Here is a 25,256-nt window from a genome sequence, read left to right as displayed (position 1 = left end):
ACACATAGCGCCAAGAAGGGGAGCAAACATATTAAGAACAGTATGCCATATACGCCAGGTCCCTTGAAACATATGCTGTGCAGACGTTTCTTCTCTGCAGCGACTGTGTCAAGCAGCAAGGATGGACCGGCTCCCGGCAGTCCTCTACCTGAATGCAATTCTGTTTTCCTGATGGATAGCAAAATTCTCAAGAACAAGGGCTAGGTCTTACTTATCTTTCCATTTCTAGAAGCTAACTCAATACTTGGTGTATAATAAATTTTATACAGTAGTTCCTCCTCACCTGTGGGAGATACGCTCCAAGACCCCCAGTGGATGCCTGAAACTATGGATAGTACCAAATCCTATATATACTGTGTTTTTTCTATTCAGACATATATACATATCTATGATGGGCTTTAATTTATAAATTAGGAACAGTAAAAGATTAACAATAATAACTAATAATAGAACTATTATAGCAATATATTATCCTATATAATAAGAGCCTAATATGCAAATCAACCGAATGGTGGAACGACCAGTCGCTATGATGCGCACTGACCATCAGGGGGCAGACACTCAACACAGGAGCTGCCCCCAGCCTGTAGGCCCCATACTGGCCAAGGCAGGTGCCAGTGGGGGCCCCCCTGATTGCCCTGAGGGTCGCCCCACAGATTGGCCCTGATCACCGGCCAGGTCTAGGCACCCCACCTGTGCACAAATTTCATGCACTGGGCCTCTAGTAATAATATAAGTTATATGGATGTGGTTTTTCTCTGATAACCAATCTGATAATCTAGATGGCTACTAAGTGACTAATGGGTAGCGTATACAGTGTGTTTGTATTGGATTGGACAAATGAATGTTTCTTGTCCAGATGGGACAGAGCAGGATAGCAAGAAGCTACTGCTACTCAGAACAGTGGGCAATTTAAAACGTATGAATTGTTTGTTTCTGGAAAATTTCATTTAATATTTTTGGGCTTCAGGTGACTGGACCATGGGTGACTGGAACCATGGAAAATGAAACGGTGGATAAGAAAGGACTATATGCAAATAAATGTGTATAAGATAAAAGAAGGGAGAAAAAGGAAAAAGACAAAGAAGGTTATGTTTAGAAATTTGCAAGATATGTATTAATTTATTCAATATGAAGTATTTTTAAGCAAGTGCTGGGATTAATTTTTGTTTCTTTGTGATATTCCCAGGAAAATGAATATTGATAAAATGCAGTCCAGTGCCTTTAAAGTGGTTGCTGTGTAATATAAAAATTAGGTAGGAAAACATCTTAAAGAATAAAATATTAAAATTAATAAAATGAGGTACTACTTCTTCTGACAAAGCTAGAGGATACCCATTCCTCCTGGACCTTCCAGCTGAAAATATGGAAATAACACAATAAACAAGCATGGTAAGATTCTCTCAAAAAAGAAGACAGGACTGCTTAGGGGCCTCAGGACTTGAGAAACAACATGCCAGTGGTTCCCCTGAATTTCCTTATTGCCTCCCATATAGCTTAGACAGGGTGCTTTAGAAGTTGCCAACCTGGAATGGCCAGAAGACACAGGAAAAATAATCTCCAAACGAAACCTTTCTCATCTATCCAAAAGACTAGGCGAAGGGTGGTCTAACAACAGGAAACCCTTCTGGCAATATCTGCCATACTCCAACCAAATTGTAATAGAAAAGACACAAATAGTAATAGAAAAGGCACACACACACACACACACACTCCCTATAGTTCAGTGGGGCTGAACAAGATGTTATTATTCCACACACCCCCATCCTATCCCATGAAATCAAGCAGCAATGCTCTAATTCCCCCTACCTGGTGATGTCTGTGGAGCCATGCAGTGACTTAATCTTCCATCCTGTCTGCCACACTCCAATTCCCCCTTTGGGAGGTGTCAGCAGGTCTGAGTAGGGAGCTAATATTTCAATCCCTGCACAGCAGAAGCAAATTAAGTTTGCAATGAAATATCAGTACACACCTATCAGAATGGCCAAAAGCTAAAAGAAAAAGGCTAAGTTGGTGAGAAGTTTCCAAGCAACACAAAATGCTGGTGAGAATGCAAGGAAAGTGGGTCATTCACACACTGCTGGTGGAAATGTAAAATGGCTCAGCCACTTTGGAAACCCTTTGGCAGTTTCCCAAAAAACTAAACATAACCATTATACAGCCTGGTAATTGCATTCCTGGGCATTTATCCCAGAGAAATGAACACTTATAGTTCACATAAAAACTACACAAATTTTCATAGCAGGTTTATTCATAACAGCCCCAACTGGAAACAACCCAAATGTCCTTCCACGGGTGAATGGTTAAACAAACTGTGGTACATCCATATCATGATTGATACTCAACAGTAAAAAGGGCCCTACCCTGTTTGGCTCAATGGATGGAGTGTCAGCCTGCGGACTGAAGAGTCCTGGGTTCGATTTCGGTCAAGGGTACATGCCTGGGTTGTGGGCTTGTTCCCCAGTAGGGGGTGTGCAGGAGGCAGCCAATCAGTGACTCTCTCTCATCATTGATGTTTCAATCTCTCTCTCTCTCTCCCTTCCTCTCTCTGAAATCAATAAAAATATATTTTTTAAAAAGCACAGTAAAAGGGAATGAACTATTGATACACGTAGCAACTTGCATGAATCTTCAGGATATTATGCTGAATGATAAAAGGCCAATCAGAAAGGTTACATCGGTATGATTCTACTTATATAATATTTTAAAAAGACACATTTTAGAAATGGAGAATAGATCTGTAGTTGCCAGGGATTGAGGGAGGCAAGGCAGGAAAGAGTTGGATATGATTATTATTAAAAGACAACTAGAGGATCCTTGAGATGATGGCTGTTTTCAGTGTCCTGATTGAGTTAGTGCTTACTGAACCTACACATGACATTGTATAGAACTTAATGAGTACAAGTAAGAATGGGAAATTAAGATCATGCATTGTATCAATGGCAATATCCTGGTTTTGATGCTGTACTATATTATATAATTTTGTTAGATTTTACCATTGAAAATTGGGTAAAAGGTAGATAGCATCTATTATTTTTTACCACTACATGTTAATTGACAATTATCTCAAAATTAAAAGGTTCAAAACTTCTTTAAAAGGAACCAGGTGAACATAGATGAAAAAGTAGCACTTAATTTTGCATGAAGAAGCTTTAAAGCCAGGCAATCTTTGAACTTGGCCTTGAAGGATGAATAGGATTTCCATAGGCTTTTACCTTATTATTATTATTAAAAAAGAAGAAAAAGCAACTAACACTATTACTGATATCCTCTGAAAAGGCCTCTCAGTAGGGGGATATGCCTGTACAGCCCTTGAACTATGTCAGTAACCTTAGGTCAAGGTGAAATTCAGGAGAATCTGAGACTGCAAGTTGGACGGGGAAATGTGAGTAAAACCTGGGTATTTAGTGCCTAGAATACCAAAAGGAGATGTCCAAGTGGCAGTAAGAAAAATAGACCTGCACTCAGGAAAGAAGTCTGGGCTGCAGATAGCTATTTAGGTGCATACAAGTAGGAGTCAGAGCCACCAAAGTGAATGAATATACCTAATGAGCATGTGGTGTGAGAACCATGGTGGACTCTGAAGAGCTCCAACATTTAAAGGGTGGAAGCTTCTTAGGAAAAGTGGAGTGGGGCGCAGAAAGGAGGATATTAGAAGAGTGAAAGAATAGGAACAGGAAAAGCTGGTGCCAAGTTCCAAGCAAGGGTGAGCTTTCCTGTGCTCTGCTGTATCGAGGTCAGTGAGGACAGAAGCCACTGCATTTAGCCATCAAGTCCTTTTCTTTATCTTTTGAATTCTGATCAGTTGTTTCAGTCAAATGATGGGAGCCAAAGCAGATTGGAGTCAGTTGAGGAGTAGAAGGGAGGTGGGAAAGTGGAGACACTAAGTATCAACTTCTCTTTTAAGGAGCTTTTCAATGCAGAGGAGGTGAGAGGGGACTTGACAGAAGCAAGGTCCTGAGGATGTTTTTGAGAATGAAGAGGCTTTGAGCTTGCTGGCAGGCAGTGGGGAAGGAGCCAGGGGAGGACATACACATTTTTGGACTCCTTTTCGGAAATTGCCTTCAGAGCCTAAGGCACATTTTCAACAATGGCAAATCTTCATCTTTTAAGAGTGGCTTTGATTTTTGGAAACAGCCAAGTCAGTTTAGAGCCAAGAGTGGTAAATCAGGTGGTGATCAAGCTGGATAATACAAGTTCAAAAAAAAGTATAATTATAAAGTAGTAAAACTGATTTTCTTGTGGAGCTCATGAATTGGCTTAGAAAGTAGTTCTTAGAGAACTCCAAAAACCTTTTGAGCAGTTGTGGCATTATGTGAATAAGTGTCCAGAGTTTGTTTATAACTCAGGAAGACACTGAAGTGCATAGAAGTTCTCTTATATTTGTGCAGAAATTGGCCTTGTTATTCCATATTTACTCTAAATGTGCAAATGTAAAGTTGCCCTATAATCTTTTTGCCTGAGAGGTGACTTAGTGGAATTCCACCAAAGTTTGTATATGGGAGAATCAGGAGTTTCAAATTGTGATTGTTTAAACAGTTCTCCTGTGGTCTTACAGATGTAATTAGAATTCCTAGGATAGGAGTGTTCCCACAAGCATAATAATACTTTAAATGTGTGTTCAATTATCCTTTTCTATAGTCATATTTAATCGTTTCTTTTTGAAATAGAGTTACTTTAAAAACATTAAATCACTAGCATAATCTTGACTATCTGTGAGACCTGTGCCGATGCTGGGCACGTAGTAGGTACTCACTGAATGTCCCTCTCCTGTCTTCTCTGCTTTGGGGCTTGACATATACCAGAGGACATACCAAGAGAAAGTAGTTCGCTAGTAGCAGATCATCTCCATTAATGCTCAGCCCAAAATATCCAAGATAAAGAAATTTAGCTTTGCTATTAATGGGACAAATATACACATATCAAAATGGGTCATTTACCTAATGCTTCTTTTATATCTTTTTATATAGATTATCTCATTTAATTATTTTATACTTATGTAATACTTTATTTAATCATTGAAACAACTCTGTGCAATAACTCTTTATTTTACAGATGAAACTGTGGCTCAGGCTATGTAGTCACTTGCCCCACGTCTCATGTTGAGAGGGGCACAGCTGGGTCTTGAATTCAGGTCTGCAGTCAGGAAGCTCTTAACTACCATCCTCCTTGTCTTCACCCTCTTAAACCCACACCCTTAATAAACATTTTAAGATAATCAATCCAAAACACCAAGTCAATAAAAAACACTATACACTGCCCTCTCGATATTAAGGAAAGAGAAGTTAGAGCCTTCTTCAAATCACTACTGGCCAAAAAAATGGTGTATAGCACTGTACTTTGTGTAATTTGAATGATTAAAGCAATCTTTTTTAAGTTGACTTGTTTTTTAAATAGAAACTTAATATTGCTATTCTGCCATGCCTTCCCTCTACGTCCCCACACCTTAGACCAGCGGTTCTCAACCTGTGGGTCGCGACCCCTTTGGCGGTCGAACGACCCTTTCACAGAGGTTGCCTAAGACCATCCTGCATATCAGATATTTACATTACGATTCATAACAGTAGCAACATTACAGTTATGAAGTAGCAACGAAAATAATTTTATGGTTGGGTCACAACATGAGGAACTGTATTTAAAGTGCCAGAAGGTTGAGAACCACTGCCTTAGACACTCACCGTGCCGCCAGGAGTGGGCTGTGTGGAAGCATCGATCTAACCTCCTGTTGTGGCTTGTTAATGAGAAAGCATTGAGAGCACAAGTTAGCTATTCTAGGAAACTTTCACAGCTGTTGTATTAATTAAGACTTTTTTGGTCCCAAATAACAGAAATCACTTGATTTCACCAAAGCAGAAAGGATCCTGGGGTGACTGCCAGAACCCAAGGGCAGGGAACCAAGGACCGAAGTAAGGCAGGAAACCCTGAAGGGCTTCTGTCTTCATCTCCACTTCTTCTGCTCTCCACATCTGATCCCTTCTTCCCTTCGCTCAGACTAGCCTCTTTTCCTTCCTACTCCTCATTGGGATGGCTGCTACCTAACAGCTACCACAGCCCCTCAGAGGGAGCCTGATTTCTCTTTCCCTCTTGTCTCCTCACATGCCTTCCTCCTTATCTCCCTCTCCCATTCTCAGTCCCAATTCAAAATTCTGGGCCCATGGTCTGTTTGTCCTGGTTTGGGTTCCATGCTGGTTTGGGAGAGGGATTGTCAAGACAGGTAACAGTCTACAACAGCTGTGTTCACTGGTTCTTTTTCTATTCCAGGAGTTTGAAAATTTTAAATTACCCTGATATCACAGGGCTGAAATATAAGAAGTAGGTTTTAGAGACAAATTTGGTTTGAATCCCCACTCCCTCTGCCACTCACTAGGTATACATTCTTAGGCGAGTTACTTAACTCCTCTGAGCCTTATTTTGTCCTTCAAAGAAAATAAAGTCTAGAAGAGATGATGAGTCTACATGAATCACTAAATCAGGACATTTAGCAGAACTGATTTGTTAAGGGCCCATGTTAATGAAGGTATCATCTTAAGAAGGGAAGAATAGTCAGAGCATGGAGGATTCTGAATGCCAAGCTGATGACTGTTGTGTCAAGATACCTGGAAACTAGTGAAGGTTTTAGAGAAAGAAGCATAATTAATGCTATGTTTTAGGAACTTCATCCTGGTAGCCAAATGCTGATGAATCTGAAAGGCAGGCGAGAAGGAGAGAAGACGGGAGTTCAGTTGGCAAGAGCTTCTTCTGTAGGAAAAGAGGGTGGGGTTGTGAGTTCAGGACCAGTCCAAGGCTTGGTAAGGACTGGGTGATGTTGATTGGACTGAGATAGAGGGAGTATGTTGGGAGACTTGACCCCGGAAATACAGGAAGAGGTGCAAACTGTACATGGGGCCATCCGGGTCACTCCTGAAGATGAGGTGGGAGTGGAGAAGTAGTTCTCTGTGTTTCACTCAATGCATTCTGCAGCCAAGGGAGTGCTTACAGTAACCGGGGTGCTGCTATTAGAGCTTGACTTGCCCTGCCCGCCTCAAAGGGAGACTCTGTGGGGGGTTTTTTGTTGTTTGTGTTTTTGAGAAAGGAAACCTAGATGAATTTCAGTGCCTTATTTGGAGCAGTAATTATGAACACATTTTCATCTCAAAATCTAAGTATTTAATATTAAAATCAGTTAGGAAGTCACTACTGGCCTGGTTGGATTTTTGTTGTTGTTGTTGTTGTTTTTAAAACTATACAATCAACTCTGTGAATAGTGAAAACAGAATTTTGGCTCCAAAGTGAATATTTAAAAGACATACAAGACTAGACGTGGCTTTCCCCATTAATGAGAAGAAAGAATTCACTTTTTTTTCTATTAAGAGCTACAGAGTTCTCATGTTAGCTAAAGTAATAATAATGAGTCCCTGGTCATTCTGAAATACAGCTTACATTTATTTAGGGATTTATTGTTTGATATAGTCAAGTTGTTATTTTCAGCAGTAATTTTAATTAAAACACTAAAATGCTTGTATGTATCTCTTAAGTAAGTCTCTCACCTCACTAAACTGAGACTCTAGTAAATGTTCTCAGTATTTTACAGAACTGTGCAATGTCTATTAAGGCCCATTCATGGTGCTTTAATCATCCTTTTAATAAGAAACAATCATTTGGGAATACATTTTCCAGACAGTTCCTCTACCTCCCAGAGGGAATATTTTGAGGCCTCCCAGTGACCACAGGATTAAAAGCCTTGACAAGGAAGCCCTAGAATTCTTGAAGAGTTAGGCTTTTGAAAGATTCATTGTTGTGGAATCTCCCTTTGAAAGAGACCACTTTATCTTGCTCCTAAACATCTATAGGACAAACATAGCACTTTCTGAAAAGCAATTCTGGGTAATGTAGAAGAACAAATGTATGTAGGTAATCCAGTATGGGAAGTGTGTAATTTGAAGAATGATAGTTCCATTTTTATGGTTGCCATAACAATCATACAGTTGTGCAAAATACGTGTATAGCTTTTATAGAAGGGAGCTGGCACCATTGTAATGATTCTTCTCATATCAGAACAACTGTTTTCAGATCTGAAAAATAGGGGTGGCTTAACCCTTCCCCAGTTAGCTCAGCATGTTCCTGGAAGGCTCTTTGGAGCTCCAGGGCTGTTGAAACGTATTCATCTCTTACATTTGCATTTTAGCCTGATAAATGGATTGAGAATTAAGGATGATGATCCTTTCAACAGCAGGTTCTGAATTCCTAGTTTGGGAATTCAAAGGATGAGAAAAAAAATACTGTTCCTCAAATAGAAATCTAGGAGCCATGTCTAGACATAGTTAATTCCTTGACTTTGTGACTGTTCTTAATTCTGCCTACTAGAATTTAAATCTGTTACATACTGGCCTTTACCCCATTGTGTTTAAGTCTTTGGTAAAGTCCTTAAACTTTGGTTACAATTTCTGTTTTATTTTTACATATTAACTATGTCGCTTCTGGAAATTGCATAGCAAAAAAGTGTAGTATATCTAAGTGAAAATATTTTTATGCATATTCTTTTTTTAAGCTACTTTTTCCTATTTTTGTATATTCATTCCAAAAGAAAGTACTTGGGACTTAACTTTTTTTGACAAACTAAGGAATATCCACTTTGAATAAATTTTATATCAGAACTCTGTATGTGGATTTTCATGTTGAAGGTAAAAGGTTGTCAAATTTGGGTTTGGTGCCTTAAAATTAAGTCATTGCCAACTTAACCATAGAGAAACTTGTCCTGAAAGAAATTTTTGGCAATTATTATTATTATTATTTTTGCCAAAATGTTTCTGGGATGTTTAAATCTTAATATAACGTTTGGAACTACAGGTAATTAGAAAAGTTGTCAACTTCCATTGAAATAAAACTTCTTGGTCTAATCCACTTCTTTTAACACCTACTCTTTTGAATTCCTGTCCCATTAAATCAGAGCTCTACAGTTCTGTGATCTTAAGCATGTTACTTAATCTCCCTGAGCCTCAGTTTCCCCATCCACAAAATGAGAGTAAAAAATAATACCCACCACTATTATAATTTTATTTTCTCAAGAAGTGATTTGTAGGAGGTATAAAAAAAAGTATTTTAAAGTATTTCCCGTATATTGAAGACCTCTAATGTATTTATTCTCTGTGAAGATTTTGTACATTGTATAGAACTTTTCATGCTTAAACTCTTAACACTATATAGATATTTAGGGGCTTAGAAATTTGATCCCTCTGTGGGAGTATTTTCTGGAAGTTTACTGCTACCTCATTTTGTCCAATTTTAAAATTTAATTTATATTAATTAGTATTCTCATAGCCTGTTTTAAAGTAACCCCAATCTGATATTTTAAATCTGGGTTATAGGAAAACCCTACTACCAGAGGTTAAAAGAAAGAGAGATGTTCAGTGAGAGCTGAGAAAAGATAGAAAGACTTTGTGGATGCATTGGGACTCAGCTGCTCTTGCTCTCTTGGGCAAGCCTAGGTTAAAACAGGAAGTAAAAGCGTGCAGAGGCCAAGCCATCTCTGCTCCACATACAAACACTCTTGGTTCAGCTGTGCCCAGTATAGTTCAGTGCCTTCAGGGAAACTAACTTAATGGGTTCTGGACCTTTGCACCAGCTCTTCTTCTTCTTCTTTTTTTTTATTTTTTAAAAATATGTTTTTATTGATTTCAGAGAGGAAGGGAGAGGGAGAGAGAGAGAGAGAAACATCAATGATGAGAGAGAATCACTGATCGGCTGCCTCCTGCACGCCTGCCCCCTACTGGGGATTGAGCCCGCAATCCGGGCATGTGCCCTTGACCAGAATCGAACTTGGGAGCCTTCAGTCTGCAGGCTGACGCTCTATCCACTGAGCCAAATCAGCCAGGCCAACTCTTCTTTTTGCCCAAGTCTTTCTTCCCCCATATAGCCATGGATCACTTCCTCAAATCCTTCAGGTCATCTTCAGATGTCATTGGCCTGCCCTTACTGTCCTATTTGTGATTGTAATCAGTACTTCGAACCCTTCTTGCTCTGTTGTAATGTTTCTTTCTTTTCCTCCACAGCACTCAGTGTTTATTTTCTATCTCCTCTCCCACTAGAATGTAAGTGGATAATAATCATCAAATGTGTCTCTAGAGCAAGCAGTAGATGCTCAGTAAATACTTAATGAAGGAATTCCAGCCTTCTTCCTCTTGACCTCTGATACCTTCTTCATACTGATGCTTCACTGGTCCCTACAACTTCGATTTGATCTGGATACAAAATAAGTAAAAATGTATGAAAAGAGTGACAATTATTACACACAGGTATAAACAGTTTAAAACAAGGAAGGGGGAAAGTCATGTTTGAAGGACTGCATGGTGAAAGAGGGAGCCAACTAATTCTTTGTGGCTACAAAGGGCTGAATTATGAAGTTTCTCAGAATCGGATTTCAATTCAGAGTGTGAAGGTACTTTCTAATAGTTAGAGTTCTCTAAAATTAAATGGCCAGCCTAATGTGGCAATGAATTCTACCACCCCTGTCCCAGGTATTCAAGAGATGAGCTGACCTGCCTGATGGACTTTGGTTTGTAGGCATTTTGGGCATAAGATTCGGATGAGGGTGGCCTCTAAGGAACTTTCAGCTCTGATGATTCTATGATTCTGTTCCCTGAACTGATAGAGTATTCCCAGGATTTATTGTTAAGAAAATAACAATAAAGCAAGTTGCAAAAGAGAATTTATAGTATTCAACTGTTTGTGTGGGACAGAAGAGAAAATAAGAAATAATGCATATAAAAAAAGAAAAGATAAACCAGAAAATGATAAAAATAGTTATTTATAGGGGATGGGTAGGATCAAAGTAAAAGAACAGAGACAAGAATAAAACTCATTTTAACTTTGAACAATTTAAATGTTTTAAATATTAAATAATAAAATTAAATCTAAAAGGAGGTAAAAACATAATCTTTAAAATTGACATCAAACAAAAACAAATGGTTCTAATGTTTAGCAAGTATGTAGCATCACCACATTCCGAAATAATAATTAAATCAAGTAACTTTGGGGTACTGTATATTTGACCACTTTGACTGTATACCCTTAGGGACTGTTTTCTAAGGATAAAACTCCAAAGACATCTTATATTTAATAAGTTCTTTGATGCTAGTGGTATTGAAATTCTGAAACTACTTTGAATATGAGGTTATTGGTAGCTGAGGTTCTTACTGGGAGACTGAAGATATAAATATAGAATTGGAGAAGATGAAGAAGAACTCTGTAGTTTTGTTATATTTCAGTTGGAGATGTCAGTATGAACTCATGATTTTTTAGCAGTATGTTAAGTTGAACTACATGAAATTGCCAATTTTTAAGCCACAAGTAGTCAACTATTAGCAATTTCATATGATTTAACCCAGTATTTTCTAATTCTACTCACTAAACAGTATCATGGTTCTGTAGAAGAATGCTCTTATTCTTAGAAAACGCATGATAAAGTATGGAGGAGTAAAGTATCATGATCTCTGCAGTGTAATTTTAAATACTCAAGATGTTTTTTAAAAGCTCGCTAAATGAAGGGAGGGACCCAGAGAGGAGAAGAAGATAAAGCAAATATGGCAAAGTATTGACATTTGATGAATCTTGATGAGAAGTATATGGATGTTCATTTTGTTATTCTTTCAACTTTCCTGAAAGTTTGACATTTTTCAAAATGAAAATTGAGAGGAAGAAAGTAGCATAGTCTCTGAATTTAAACCATGGCTTTCCTGGACTGGGCCATAGTCTTGGGCTCCCACAGTACCAGACCACCCTTGTCCTGTGGCCTCTGCTCTAGAGTGTCTTTTTTTTTTTTTTTAAGTATAAAAGAGGTTGAGTGGAGATGAGTAAATGAATGTAACAGGGGAGGTCAGTTCTGATTCAGTCTTATCACTGTCATTTCGAAAGTAACGATTTGGTCTAGAATTTTGCTAATGCTTGAGATAGACCTTCTGTGGACCCTAGATGAAAACCCCTGCTCAGATGAAAAGAGCCTGCCCAGAGCATTGCATCATTTCTCTCTGCTCACTCCATGGCCTCATATGTGTCCGGCTATCACTTTAGGGAAAGAGAGGACAGATAAACCAAGGTTTGTTTCTGCTTTACATAGACTAAGTCTTTTACTATTCTGAAAATTCTGTGATTTGTGTCAGACTTGTTAACATCTGTTGTGGCAATAGAACTAAGTGAAAGAGTATTACCATATCCACAGCTGCCATCAGAAAAAATAAACGGTCCAGCCCCACCACACCAAGGGGGCAGACTGAGATTTGAATGATGATCCCAACTCCCTCTGCCTGTAAGAGGAGAGGCCAGCCCAGTCCTGAGGAAAGTCAAGGTGAAATGGAAGTGCAGGTGAATTCAACATCTGACTTGACTGTGCTCTCCTCTTGGCACTCTTTAGGGACATGTTACCATGGATGGAGTCCTCTATCTGTGGTCGGCAAACTGCGGCTCGCGAGCCACATGCGGCTCTTTGGCCCCTTGAGTGTGGCTCTTCCACAAAATACCACTTGTGGGCGCGCACATGCAGTGCGATTGAAACTTCGTGGCCCATGCGCAGAAGTCGGTATTTTGTGGAAGAGCCACACTCAAGGGGCCAAAGAGCCGCATGTGGCTCGCGAGCCACAGTTTGCCGACCACTGCTCTAGCTCATTAGCTATTTTTTTCTGCTGCAGTTTACATAAAAATTTCTGGTTTCTTTATAAACTCCAATACTATCTAATCTAAGAAAGTGTTTGAAAAAAAAGAAAAGAAAGTGTTTGAGTAAAAAATTATTCTTTATTTTCTTAAGGTTATTTCTTAAAATTTTCCATTCCTTTTCACCCATTCACCACCACTGACCCAAATCCTCTCAGAATTGCTTGCTAGCAAGGAGACAAACCCAGAGTCACGGACGTAGGAGGGCCTCTATAAATTTTGTTAGTCTACAAATGGTTCCTGAACCACAGTGTATAAAACCCTGTTTTATGAGAAAAGAATATGGGATAAATACAGAAAAGGACACCCTTGGAAACAATAACACTGTGGTGTGACCACAGGTTTGGATGCCAAGAGGTCATGAGTTCTAATCCTAAATGTATTTCCCAAGACATAGTGGCAAAATTGAATGGAAAAATGCTAAAGAGAGCCCTTTCGTCATTTTTTCATTCACTTATCCATCAACTATTCATTACATGTGTGTCTTCAGTATGCTGCAAGAGGTACAGAGACTGGCCAATATCACAGCAGACCTTGGAAGATTTTCTAGCCTTGTCACTGCAATAAGACATATCCATAAGTAACCACCAGCATGCTGGGACCGTGACCAGTGTTATTGGAGAGAGACAGGTCACAGGTTTGGGCAGGGCAGGCAGGAAGAGGCAGCTTACACTCTGGAGCCACAAAGGTTCCCTAGAAAAAAACATGGCATTGCAGCCAGGCCTTTAAAAGCCTTGTAGTTCTTAGACATTGGAGATGGGTGAGGAAATGTCCCAGTGTTAGGGACAGAACGAACAATGTCTCAGAGACCAGAGGGCATAGAGAAAAGTTTGGCACAAAATACACATGTTGGGAGTGTGCAGTCTAACTGGAAAAATATAGTTGGGGCCCTATCTGAAAGGCTTCGAAGTCTAAGCCAAATTTCTATTTTACTCAGTAAGGAGTTGCTGAAGGTTTTTTACCAGATGCATGCTTTAAAATGATGAATCTGGCCCTAGCTGGTTTCTCAGTGGTTAGAGCAGGGGGGTTGGGGAACCTTTTTTCTGCCAAGGGCCATTTGGATATTTATAACATCATTCTCGGGCCATACAAAATTACCAACTTAAAATTAACCTGCTGTATTTGGTCAAAATTTAATTAACTCAGTGTTAATGCCTTGGCAGAACCAGACCAAATGATTTTTTGGGCCTTATAAGGCCTGCGGGCTGTACGTTCCCCACTCCTGGGTTAGAGTGTTGGCCTGCGGATTGAAGGGTCAGAGGTTCAATTCCAATCAAGGGCACATACCTTGGTTTTAGGCTAGATACTCAGTCCCAGGTGGGGCGTGTACAGGAGGCAACCAATCGATGTGTCTCACATTGATGTTTCTCTCTCTCTGTCTCTCCCCTTCCCTTCCACTCTCTCTAAAAATCAATGGGAAAAAATTTCCTTGGGGGAGGATTAACAACAACAACAAAAAGATGATGAATCTGGCAGCACTGTTGCCTTGGGGAGAACAATTTATGTGCTGTGATACAGGCCATGGCCAAAATACAGTGAGGTCAATAGTGACAAAGTAAGTGGTAAGTAAAAGTTGCTGTGATGACTAGACAGCTGTTCCAGCTGCAAGGAGGTGGATGGAGATGTTGGCACCTTGAGGAGGAAGAGGACGCAAGGTCAGAGGAAGAGTGTATGAGTGACAGAGGAACAGAAGTTCTTTCTATGCTTTTGTGATATCCTGGGATTCTTGGCCACGTCTTAAGGGCTTATAGAAGGCTTTTATTTATTCTTCATGTGTTCTTTTCCTGGGTCAATGGCTTCGTATAAAATAATATTAGAAGTTTTCTGTCACTTTAAAAAGTTATACTGAGCCCTTCAGTCATGTGCCTTCAGAAGTTTGGTTACATAACATTGCTCTGAATTGGAATTCTGCAGCCTCATGAACTGGAGTCTCATTCTTTCCCTCCCCCACCTGGCACTTTATTTTCTGTGGGTCAGAGTTAGCTTCTTTCTAACCATTGTTGCGGAACTCCTTAAATATTTGGTCTCGCAGGTTCTAGAAGCTGGCAGGCCAGGCCGCTCCCTGCAGGTTGTGAGACCAAAGCCTTCCAGAAAAGGAGCCAGTAAAATCCGAAGCATGTTAACAGAGTGTAGCAGCTGCACAGTACAATGCCCCATGGTGCTGGGCTCCCAAATGCTGAGGCCAGCAGCTCCCAGCTACTGTGGCCCACAACCAGAAGGAGCCCTCATGCACCACATCATGGCTAATTCGTAATTGTGGCGATGACAACAGATTAAATCACTGGCTCTCAGCACTGAGGCCTGGGGTTTGTCAGGGTCACTCACTGTTCCCTTGCTTCTCTCAATTTTCCATAGTGAGAGAACAAATTGGAGTCCACTGATACAGCACAAATACTTGTCGGGAGCTCTGTGAGCTTTGTCTAGAAGTTGGTTTTCTTTAAAAAAAAATATTTTTACTGATTTCAGAGAGGAAGGGAGAGGGAGAGAGAGATAGAAACATCAAGGATGAGAGTCATTGATTGGCTGCCTCCTGCACGCCCCCTACTGGGGATTGAGCCTGCAACCCGGGCAGGTGCCCTTGACCAGAATCGAACCCGGGACCCTGCATTCTACAGGCTGATGCTCTATCCACTGAGCCAAACCAGCCAGGGCTGGAAGTTGGTTTTCTTAATAGCCCATACTGAATGTCTCTTTTTCTTCTCGCATCCTCTCAGTATGTATGTATGTATGTATTTATTTATTTATTTATACCCTGTGGTTTTAAAAAATGATTTAAGGCAGCTTGCCGATATACATATGGTGCAGTGGATTTTTAAAAATTAAGACATGGAGCAAAAGGAATATATGCATAAAAAATTAGGCACAGCTAGGATAAAGATTAGTTCACAAAGTTTAAACTACAAACAAGATCCTCTAGAGCAGTGGTTCTCAACCTTGGCTGCACATTAGAATCACCTGGGAATCTTTTTAAAATCCTGATTTCTGGGCTTCATCCTTCGGAAATTCTGTTTCTTTGTTATGGGGTGGGGCCACAACATTAGTAACAAAGAAACAGAATTTCCTGAGGATGAGGCCCAGAAATCAGGATTTTAAGAAGATTCCCAGGTGATTTTAATGTGCAGCCAAGGTTGAGAACCACTGCTCTAGAGGCAAGTCACAAATGTTTTTCTGAGCTTCCTGAGAGCCAAAGCAGAGAGGGAAATCTAAAAGGATGAAACTCACATGTCCTGTAAGGTACAAACCAACCATCAACTCAGGAGAAGAGTGAGTCCTTGCACTGTATGGACTTCCCTCATAAAAGAGACACGGAGTGATGAAAAGGACAGGGCTCTCATCAGCTTCCCCACAGTGAATAGTATAGCCATTTGGTTGTCTTCTTGCAGTGTCTCTAAGGGTAGGCTTGTGGGACAAGGCCTCCACTGGAGGCCTGTGCAGTCCATCATTGCTCAAAGAGTGCTGTCCTGAAGACCTTGCCTCTGGGTGATGCTCTGCTATAAAAAGTGCCAAGATCAAAAGAGTTAGGCAAGAACTGTACAATCCCAGCATATTGAAGGCTCTGCGAAGTCCTACAAAATGGTGATGGAAGGATACTTGACTTGGGTTGGTGAACACACTATACAATATACAAATGACGTATTGTAGAATTGTACCCCTGAAACCTGTGTAATTTTATTAACCAATCTCACCCCAATAAATTTAATAAAAAAGTCCTAAAATTAAGAAACTGGCCCAGCATTTACCAAACAGATTTAATCACAGGACCTTTTTTAAAAATTAGAAAACTTACTTGACACATTGGGAAACATTGATCTAAAATGGGCCAGCAGCCCTGGCCAGTTTGGCTCAGTGGATGGAGCGTCGGCCTGCGGACTGGGGGGTCCCGGGTTCTATTCCGGCCAAGGGCACATGCGCAGGTTGCAGGCTCGATCCCCAGTCAGGGGCGTGCAGGAGGCAGCCAATCAATGATTCTCTCTCATCATTGATGTTTCTATCTCTCTTTCCCTCTTCCTTTCTCTCTGAAATCAATAAAGAAATATATTTTAAAAAAATAAAATGGGCCAGCAAACACAGGATATCTACCTCATCTTGCCGCTGCCCAAGATGCTTCTCATCTGTAAGTTCCCTTAATAAACTTTTGATACACACACACACACACACACACACACACACACACACACACACACGGGGCAGCAAACTTTCTGCTGAGAGCCAGATAGATATAGTTTAAGCATATAGTCCTGTCATAACTACTCAACTCTGCCATTGTACTGAAAAACGGTGGCTCTGTTTCAATAGAGCTTCATTTATGAATACGGAAATTTGAATTTCATGTAATTTTCACATGTCATGCAATAATATTCTTCTATTTGATTTTTTCAACTACTTAAAAATGCAGAAACCATTCTTAGCTTTCTGGCCATTCAAAACAGGTGAGGCCCCATTTGGCCTGTGAACTGTAGTTTGCCGACCCTTGATCAAGAACTGGATGGTATGCTTTTCCAGCAAACTTTCCTGAGGACACTATTCCTCAGAGTTGTCTTAATTTAGACTTTTATGTTTCTGGTTTAAGAGCAGATTTTTTTAAAAGTAGAAAAGAATTGGTTTGAGAGCTTGCAGGTTAGTCTAAGATTTTTCTCAGAAACAATTTGTGGGTCCTCTCAAAGAAGACATTGACAGACTAAAAATTGAAGACTTATAGTTTTGTTCTGTTACATATGGCTGGGTCAATTTGAGGCTGGAAATGTTTTAGTGGGAATTATCATTCATTCATAGAAATAAAAGTCTCAAATCACCCAGAGACATTTAATTTTAAGAAAACATAGCTTCCTAGTCAATGCTCCAAGTAAACCAATGAACTGTGTCCCCTACCAAGCTAAGAGTATTCTTTTTTATTTTGACTAGAGGGATGTTCTTCCAGCTTCTTATAATGAAAGGACTAAAATATTCTCACCACCAAGTCTGACATTTCAATTTTAGTTCAACAACTATTTATTGATACTCAGTACATATAAAGCATATTGCTTATTTTTATGGGGCATACAAAAAGAACCAAGAAGCAGACATTTCCTCCTTTGCCTTGTGAATCAAGTTCAAGATTCTAACCAATTTAGAGCTCATTACTGTTGTGTCAGGATTAATTTCACCTTCCTGTCAGCATTCATTCATTCATTCATTCAACATACACTTGTGAGTTGCAGCCTATGTTCATAGTACTGAAACACAGCCTTTAGTGACCTGCTAAACACCCAATCTCCAGCCCAGTGCCTGGGGAGGATAGGGCAGAAGTTATGGAAAATTGAGGCCAGACTCTGCCTAGATCTTTAGCTGTTTGGTAGGAATGGCTGGGTTGGGTGAGGCATGTTATTTGAGAAACTCTAAAGCAAAAAGAGAGTGGCTGCGGGCTTCACAGAGTAAGAGTGGAATTGCATAGGGATAGTTTGTGAAGATAAATGGACAGAGGGTATACTTGATGATATGAGCTTGGGTGAGGTATACAATTGTTCATGGAAACAAACTGTGATTAGGGACATTTTCAAGTAGAATTGTATTACAGCTAACTGTATGGCCTAAAGTTTTTTTACAAAACTTATTCTTGGGTCCCCTGCCCCATATCATAACAAGTTAGGTGACTTATTTTTTAACACACCCCTTTTTTTGGAAGATACAAGCACTAAATTTTCCTCACATAGATCCTAGAAGGATAGGTTCCCATGAACCACTGAGGAAGAGGGAAGCAAAAGTAAGAACTGATGATTGGAGAGTTGTTTACCAGAGACTTGTCCCTGTTGTCAGACAGCTCTTCTTGGGCAGTCTCATTCATGGATGCTGCCTCACTTCCACCTTCTCACACCTATTCCTGTTTAGGGTCAAGAAGAAGTAGGTGCCAGTTCATAGAGAGGAAGAAAAAGACACAGAGACCATATGGAGCCTTGCTGTCTCCCCCCATTGTCTCTCCCCAGTCTCACATTTTACTGAAGACTCCTCCTCAAAGAGACATTATAGGAGTTACTCTTCACTGTGCCTACCATTTGTACATTTTCAAAATAACTGTTCTTTAAAGCTATACTACAGTGGGGTAAAGTTTCTGTTATTTGCGGCATCACTAATTATATCTTCAATCTTTCCTAGAAAAGACTGTATCTTCACCATTGACCCATCAACTGCCCGAGACCTTGATGATGCCCTCTCCTGCAAGCTACTTGCTGACGGTAGGATAGAAATGTCTCTACCATTCTGGGTAGCAGACAGGGTGCATACCTTTGTGGTCAGCCTGGCTGCTGTGTATTCACCAGGCAGCGCAATGTTCAGGCTGAGGTTTGCCTTGTTCCTGAACTTGCCATAGGCTTCTGAGGCTACACAAATATGTGACCTAAGGATTGTGTTCCTGTGGTGACTTTGGTGAGGGTGAGAATAAGAAATGTCCTCTCTACTGGATCCTTCTTGGGCCTCAGAAGAGGCAGCAGAGAGGGCAGAATAGCTAATTCCAGGCCTTGGCCTTCAGGAAGTTCCAGTTTGGGTGGGATGTGTTAAAAAAAGAAATCCCTGAAGGCTCTGCTTGGGAGAAGCATAGGCCTCTTTACTTGAATTGAACAACAGATGGGGTGAGTCAAGGGGTGCTCTCCAAAGGCATGCTCAGCAATGGTTGTTAGGAACACCTGCCCTGAGGAATGTCCCTCAAGTGAACTGGAGGAGCCTGCACTGTTCCCAGTAGGTCTTCATCTGTTCAGCAAATTGCAAAAGGCAGCTGCTAGGGACTCTTTCAACAATCTTTTGGGATGGAGCTAAGCAGGAAAAGGTGGGATTTGAGGCAGCAGCCTTTGAAAACTACAACAGGGGGAAAGGGAAAGTGGGGGTGGTGGTGAGAAGAGCAAACTCTACCAATCCCCATTTTAATGTCTCCCCAGGATGTACTGCTTAAGTCTTAGCTACTTCTTGCCCCTCTCTAGGATAGTGTCTGGGTGCCTGCTTTGACTTCAGTCGTTCTTGGATATGGTATTGGTAGTAACATGGCCTGGGGCGGCTTGCATATGATGGATGTCCACCCTGGGTTTCAATCTGCAGCAAATTGTTGATGGCCCAGTGGCTTAGTCCTATAAAACATTGCAAAGGTATTCACATATTCCACTGGGGCAAAACTGCATAGGTTCAACGTCTGATCTCTACTATACTAGGCAGTGAAGCATAGTAGAGAGAACCCAGAGAGACAGAAAGCATCATTGCCTAAAAGTGCTTTTATCTTCTTTTAATGGGCGTCCTCCTTGAAACTGTGGGCAAAATAGCTCAGTATTTTCAACTAGAGAAATTTGAAAGGAAGATAAAGCATAAAGAGAGGGAAGTCCCCATGGAAATTTTTGAGGAATTATGTATTTTTAAAATCCAAAATTTGAACAGCCTACTTAAAAAAGCAAATACTGGGTTGGTTTCTTATATCCTGAGCCATCTGTGCATATAAAGGCTTGGGCATAGATCGCCCTCAGCATGAGCTCTACTCCCCTGAACCCCAGTGTGAAAAGTGCCCCTGGGCAGAAAGCCAGGTGACAGTGGACCACACTTCCTGTATTGCCCTTCTCCCCAGGTTCACAGCCCTGCTCTGTTTGTAATCAAATGCTTGAAAACAGCTGCTTCATTTATTTTGTCCACTTTTATAGTGTTAATGGCAGGAGGATAGGTCTGATATCTGTTACTCCATCTCGGCTGGCCCCAATGAATTTGCCTTGTAGGGACAGACACCAGGGAGCTGGCACGTGTCCTGCCCCACTCACTCCACCCTAGTTTTGTGTGTACAGGGTCACTGCAGAGGTTTCACGTAGGGTGATGGTAACAGATAGGCAAGAAAGGTAGATTGGGGACAGATTGTACATTTTTTAAAAGTTTCAACTAGAGAATATGCTTTGTCAGTCAAAAAAATTGTTTTCAATCTGTGAGTCAGGGAGAGCAGTGAAAGTGAGGGAAACAATTTAGCAGCACAAGATAAAGGATAGGAGAGGAAGTAGAGGCTTAGAAATGAGTCGGAAAAACATTGTAATTTAGGAATATAAGTAGGTAATAAGGAACTGGACTAGAGATTGTGACAATATTTATGGGGGTGGGGAGGACAGATGTGAGAAAGGGGTAACAGCAGAAGAATCAATGGAAATGGATGTTAGAATTCAGGGAGAGTAGTTCCAGACGGGGCAAAAGTTTCAACATGGATGATGAGGGGATGAAATCCATAAGTTAGAAACTGTAAGACAGGAGGTCAGGCTGGTTTTGGAGAGAGTATGTCCACATGGAGTTGTCTGTCTGATGATATGCATTTATATAAGCTGCTGCAAATCCTTTTCAAAGGAGGTGGGGTGCAAATAAGCTACATACATGTGGTCCATTAACTACATCCGGAGAGCCCTGAAGAAAAGTAGACAGTGCACCAAATGCAAACAGTGATTTTATTGGGATGATGGGATCATAAGTGATTTTTCTCTTTTCTCTAGTTTCCAAATTTTTATAATGTGGTAATAATAGTTTTATAATGAAAAAAATTTTGTAATAAAAAAATATTATGAGGTGCCAGAAATCACAGGGCTGCCGAGTAGCGCACTGCACCAGGTGACTAGATACCTTCCATCTGCTTAGTTATTCTTGCATTCCAGAGGGGTAATTAACATCTGGTCATTTGGCAGAGCAGCAGAAAAAGGACATGGAAAAGGAGTCAGGGAAGAATCTGAAAAGGCCTCAGTTGGTCAGTCAAGTGTTTTTATGGTGGCACTTCTACAGTTGGCCTTTGTGACAGCAGTTTCTGCCAAAGCCATTTATCCAGGGAACTGAAAAGTAAAAGTCAGTTCCAGTTTGGATGGGGGTGAGTTTGGCTAGGTCCAGGTTCCGTTAGTTAACAATTCAGTCAATTCTTGCTTAGAGGAAAAAATGTTTAATGTTTCAAAGAGCAAATAATGTTTTCTGGCCATATTTACATCATCTATAACCATTTTATTTATTTTTTATTGAATTTATTGGGGTGACATTGGTTAATAAAAATATATAGGTTTCATATATATCGGGATATAATTCTATATATAACCATTTTTATTTAAAGAAAATAGAAAGGTCAAACTTTTCTTTGTTCCCATTGAAATCATCTGAATGACTGTTCTGTGAAAATAAAACATGCAGACAGATGTAGCTTATTTAGTTCTCACTCTCCCTTTCTACAGAGTTCAGATATAACCCCAGGACTTGTTACCAATATCTCCTATAGGTAGGAGACTGAAACTATACAGTCTGAAGATAAATTCTGCAGAAACACAGTGACACCTGTTCTCTAGTAGGTCCTGATTAGGTTGGAAGGCTGAGGGAGGTGCCCCTACCCTTGAATCTCAGCTTTGGAAGGGATCCTACATCTAGCTGGTAATGCTCCACCTCGTGTAGCCTATAAGCACACGAGTGGAACATTCCCATGACAGTACCCAGGCTGCTACCTTGAACACAGAGTCTTTCACTTTTGCTCAAGAAAATAATAATGCAAGTGAATAAGAGTGGTGTTATATTGAGAACCCCGAATCTAAAGACAGTAAATCACACACTTCAGTTTTATTGCTGTAACAGATCAATTGCAACACACCTCACAGTTGACCTCACCAGTTGTCACACCATCTTCTGGTTTTCAGACCTCTACAGCATCACTTACTGAATTACAGATTGCATTTAACACTCTACCTTATAGGCGGCCCCTTGGCCTGAAGATTACATGACTATTAGGAACTCCTTCCCCTTAATGACCTGAAATAATGCTATCTCCCTGTAACTTTCCACCCACTAGTCCCATTTACGCCCCTTGCAGCCTACACAAGTTTTGTCTGTCATGTGACAACCCTTCAGATACTAGATAACCTACATATTCTTCCATGTCCTGTAGCTTTTGCAGTTTGAGCCCATTTCCTGTGTCATAGTTTCTTCTGCCTGTATGGGACCTGAGGTACATAGCTGTCTATATCCAGACTTCTCCTCCCTGGTGGCCAGGGCATGGTGACTCTCTTGTTACTGGATGAGATCTGAGTCTGGTGTAATAGCCACCCATTCTGTTCAATTAAATAAGCATTATTGCTGTGTTCTAATCTCTGAGCGAGGAAGTTGTTAGCCAGACAGGCAAGGACCTTTATTCAGTTTTTAGCTGTTCAGGCTTCCAATAGACCCCACAAAAAATTGACGTTCACCATTTCTCTATCATCTTGTTTCTCTAATGCTTTCTTCTCTAATGCTCTGCCACTAAGCATGTCAGGATTATCCTAGCCAGGCCTTCGATGCGAAGGATTGGAGCTAAGGAGAGGGGGAAATGAGGAATGACTGCTAATGGGTTTAGGGTTTCTTTTGGAGGTGATGAAATGTTCTGGAAGTAGGGTGTTGATGGTTGCACAACTTTGTGAATATACTGAAAACCACTGGAGAGGGGGAGAAAGGAATGTGTGGATGAATGAATAAGAATAAACAAACAAATCCTCTCATCCTTGAGGCTTTCTGGAAATTGGAATTTACACCTTAGCCACAGTTTAGCAGAAGTCTTGATGAAATGCCTGGGCTAGATACCCGTAGTCACATCCCTCTTCTCTGTCTCTCCTCCTTGCTGCTTTAATCTCTGAATCAATGAGCACACCCCTCTGTTCAGCCACCTGCTCATATTTCGCTTACCTTCAGAGTGCAGCCATCCTACTCAGAAGAAAGAAGGATATGTCTTACTGTCCAGGTAAAAGGACATCATCTAGCTCAAGGGACCTCAGAAATGCAACATACCTACTGTTCTCTAGGGGCGTCAGTCTGTTTTTTTGTTTGTTTTTTTGTTTTTGTTTTTTTTCTGTTGCCTCTCTAGCTTTCCCTTCCCTGAGGAGCATGGACTAGGGAACTCTGTCTCAGGGAGCCCTTTGGTAAGGGAACATGAATGAGAGATTAGAAGCAAAGCCTGTAAGAATTCCTAAACTCTGTCACTTCCCCACATGTTTATATTTGTCACCTGATGAGAGTTTCTTGTATGACTGATCCCCTTTGCAGGCAGAGGGGAAGTTGGAGCTGGAGAGGCTTTTCCTTTGTTTTTAAGATGGAAGTGATTTTGACCTGTTTCTATATTAAGAGATTGGAGACATTGGAGAAGGAGACATTGAAATAATAGGAATGAAAGGAGTTGATTATTTTTGTAAGGTCTTGAAGAAGAAGCTGGGAGTGAATTCAGAGTGTAAATGGAAAATGAGCCCAAGTCTTGGAGGATGAATACCTCTTCCTTTGAGATGAGAGGTCTGCTGAGTCTTCACACCTGCTGAGGGCAGAAGTGGAGGGGGAGGGGCACTATTGAAAGGGGCAGGCAAAGAAGCTGACCAGAAACCCACCAAACACACATTAGTAGCTACACTGTCCAGCTGTGCTGAGGTGGAATTACTAGCAAGTTTGAGGGATTTTCTTCAAAACCCCTCAGCCTCCTGAGTTTGGAAGCAGAAGTTGCAATGATCCAAATTTGGGGGTTTGCTGGGAGGGAAGGCATGGCCAGCACTAAGACAAGGGTGCTGGGACCTTGCTTCCCCTCTGTTTCTTCTCCATTCCCTACTTTTATAACGGCGTCACCTGCCACCTAATCAGCCAAAGGTTTTTTTAGAAAAGGAATCCTGGAATCACATTTGATTCCTCTTCCTAAGCACTGTGACAGCCATTTCAGTAGTCTCCCTCATTCTTCCTGTCTACCCTCCACCTTGCTACTCAGTTGTCTCTTCTATTATATATGCACAAGAACCAGATCATGTTGCTTTTCTGCTTGAAAATCTGTTGTACCTGAGTGTAGTCCACATTTTTTAGCAGAGCTTCATTATAAAAGCCCTTTAAGATTAGCCTTCTCTCCCACCTCCCCACCTCCCAGTGCCACTTCCCCCAACACACACCCACACACACCCCTAATGATGTCTGGCCACTCCGGGCTCTGCATTTTCCACTGTACGCTATCCTGCCTCTGGGCCTCTGCTTGCCCTTTGCCCTCTGCTTAGAATGCCTCGCCTCCCTACTTCTGTGTTGGATGCATTCCCGTTGATAACCAAGATTGTTCCTATCAGCACACTTTCTTCATGTCACTAATGCAGCAGTACTAGTAAACACCATTGCTTCTGGATTTAATTCCCCTTTTTGCTTGTTTCCTATGGGGAGGGAGTGCCTTGGATATCTCTATATACTGAGTATCAAAACCTGTGTTTAAAAAGCGTTGGTCGCCCTAACTGGTTTGGCTCAGTGGATGGAGAGTCGGCCTGCGGACTCAAGGGTCCCAGGTTCAATTCCGGTCAGGGGCATGTACCTTGGTTGCGGGCACATCCCCAGTGGGGAGTGTGCGGGAGGCGGCTTATCGGTGTTTCTCTCTCATCGATGTTTCTGACTCTCTATCCCTCTCCCTTCCTCTCTGTAAAAAAATCAATAAAATCTACACTAATAAAAGAGAAACATGCAAATTGGTGTCACTCCGCTACCCTTCCCATTGGCTAATCAGCATATCCTTATGCAAATTAACTGTCAGCCAAGATGGCGGCCGGCAGCCATGCACTGAAGCGAACAGGGAGGCTTGCTTGCTCCAGTGACTG

At 41.0% G+C, this 25,256-nt stretch overlaps 1 protein-coding gene across 3 annotated transcripts in view; it reads left to right on the top strand.

The window, feature by feature from the left end:
• Window positions 1-25,256, top strand: part of DIS3L2 (DIS3 like 3'-5' exoribonuclease 2) — a 303,483-nt gene that overhangs the window by 160,532 nt on the left and 117,695 nt on the right. For all 3 annotated transcript variants that reach the window (XM_005882957.2, XM_014530601.1, XM_014530602.1), the window contains one exon: window positions 18,811-18,890. In XM_005882957.2, the coding sequence (XP_005883019.1) occupies window positions 18,811-18,890 (80 nt within the window). The remainder of the gene's footprint in view (window positions 1-18,810; window positions 18,891-25,256) is intronic.

The sequence above is a fragment of the Myotis brandtii genome, unplaced genomic scaffold (assembly GCF_000412655.1).
Source record: "Myotis brandtii unplaced genomic scaffold, ASM41265v1 scaffold744, whole genome shotgun sequence".
Taxonomy (NCBI): Eukaryota; Metazoa; Chordata; class Mammalia; order Chiroptera; family Vespertilionidae; genus Myotis; species Myotis brandtii.
The sequence above is the reverse complement of the archived record's forward strand: the minus strand, read 5'-3'. Positions and strand labels throughout refer to the sequence as shown.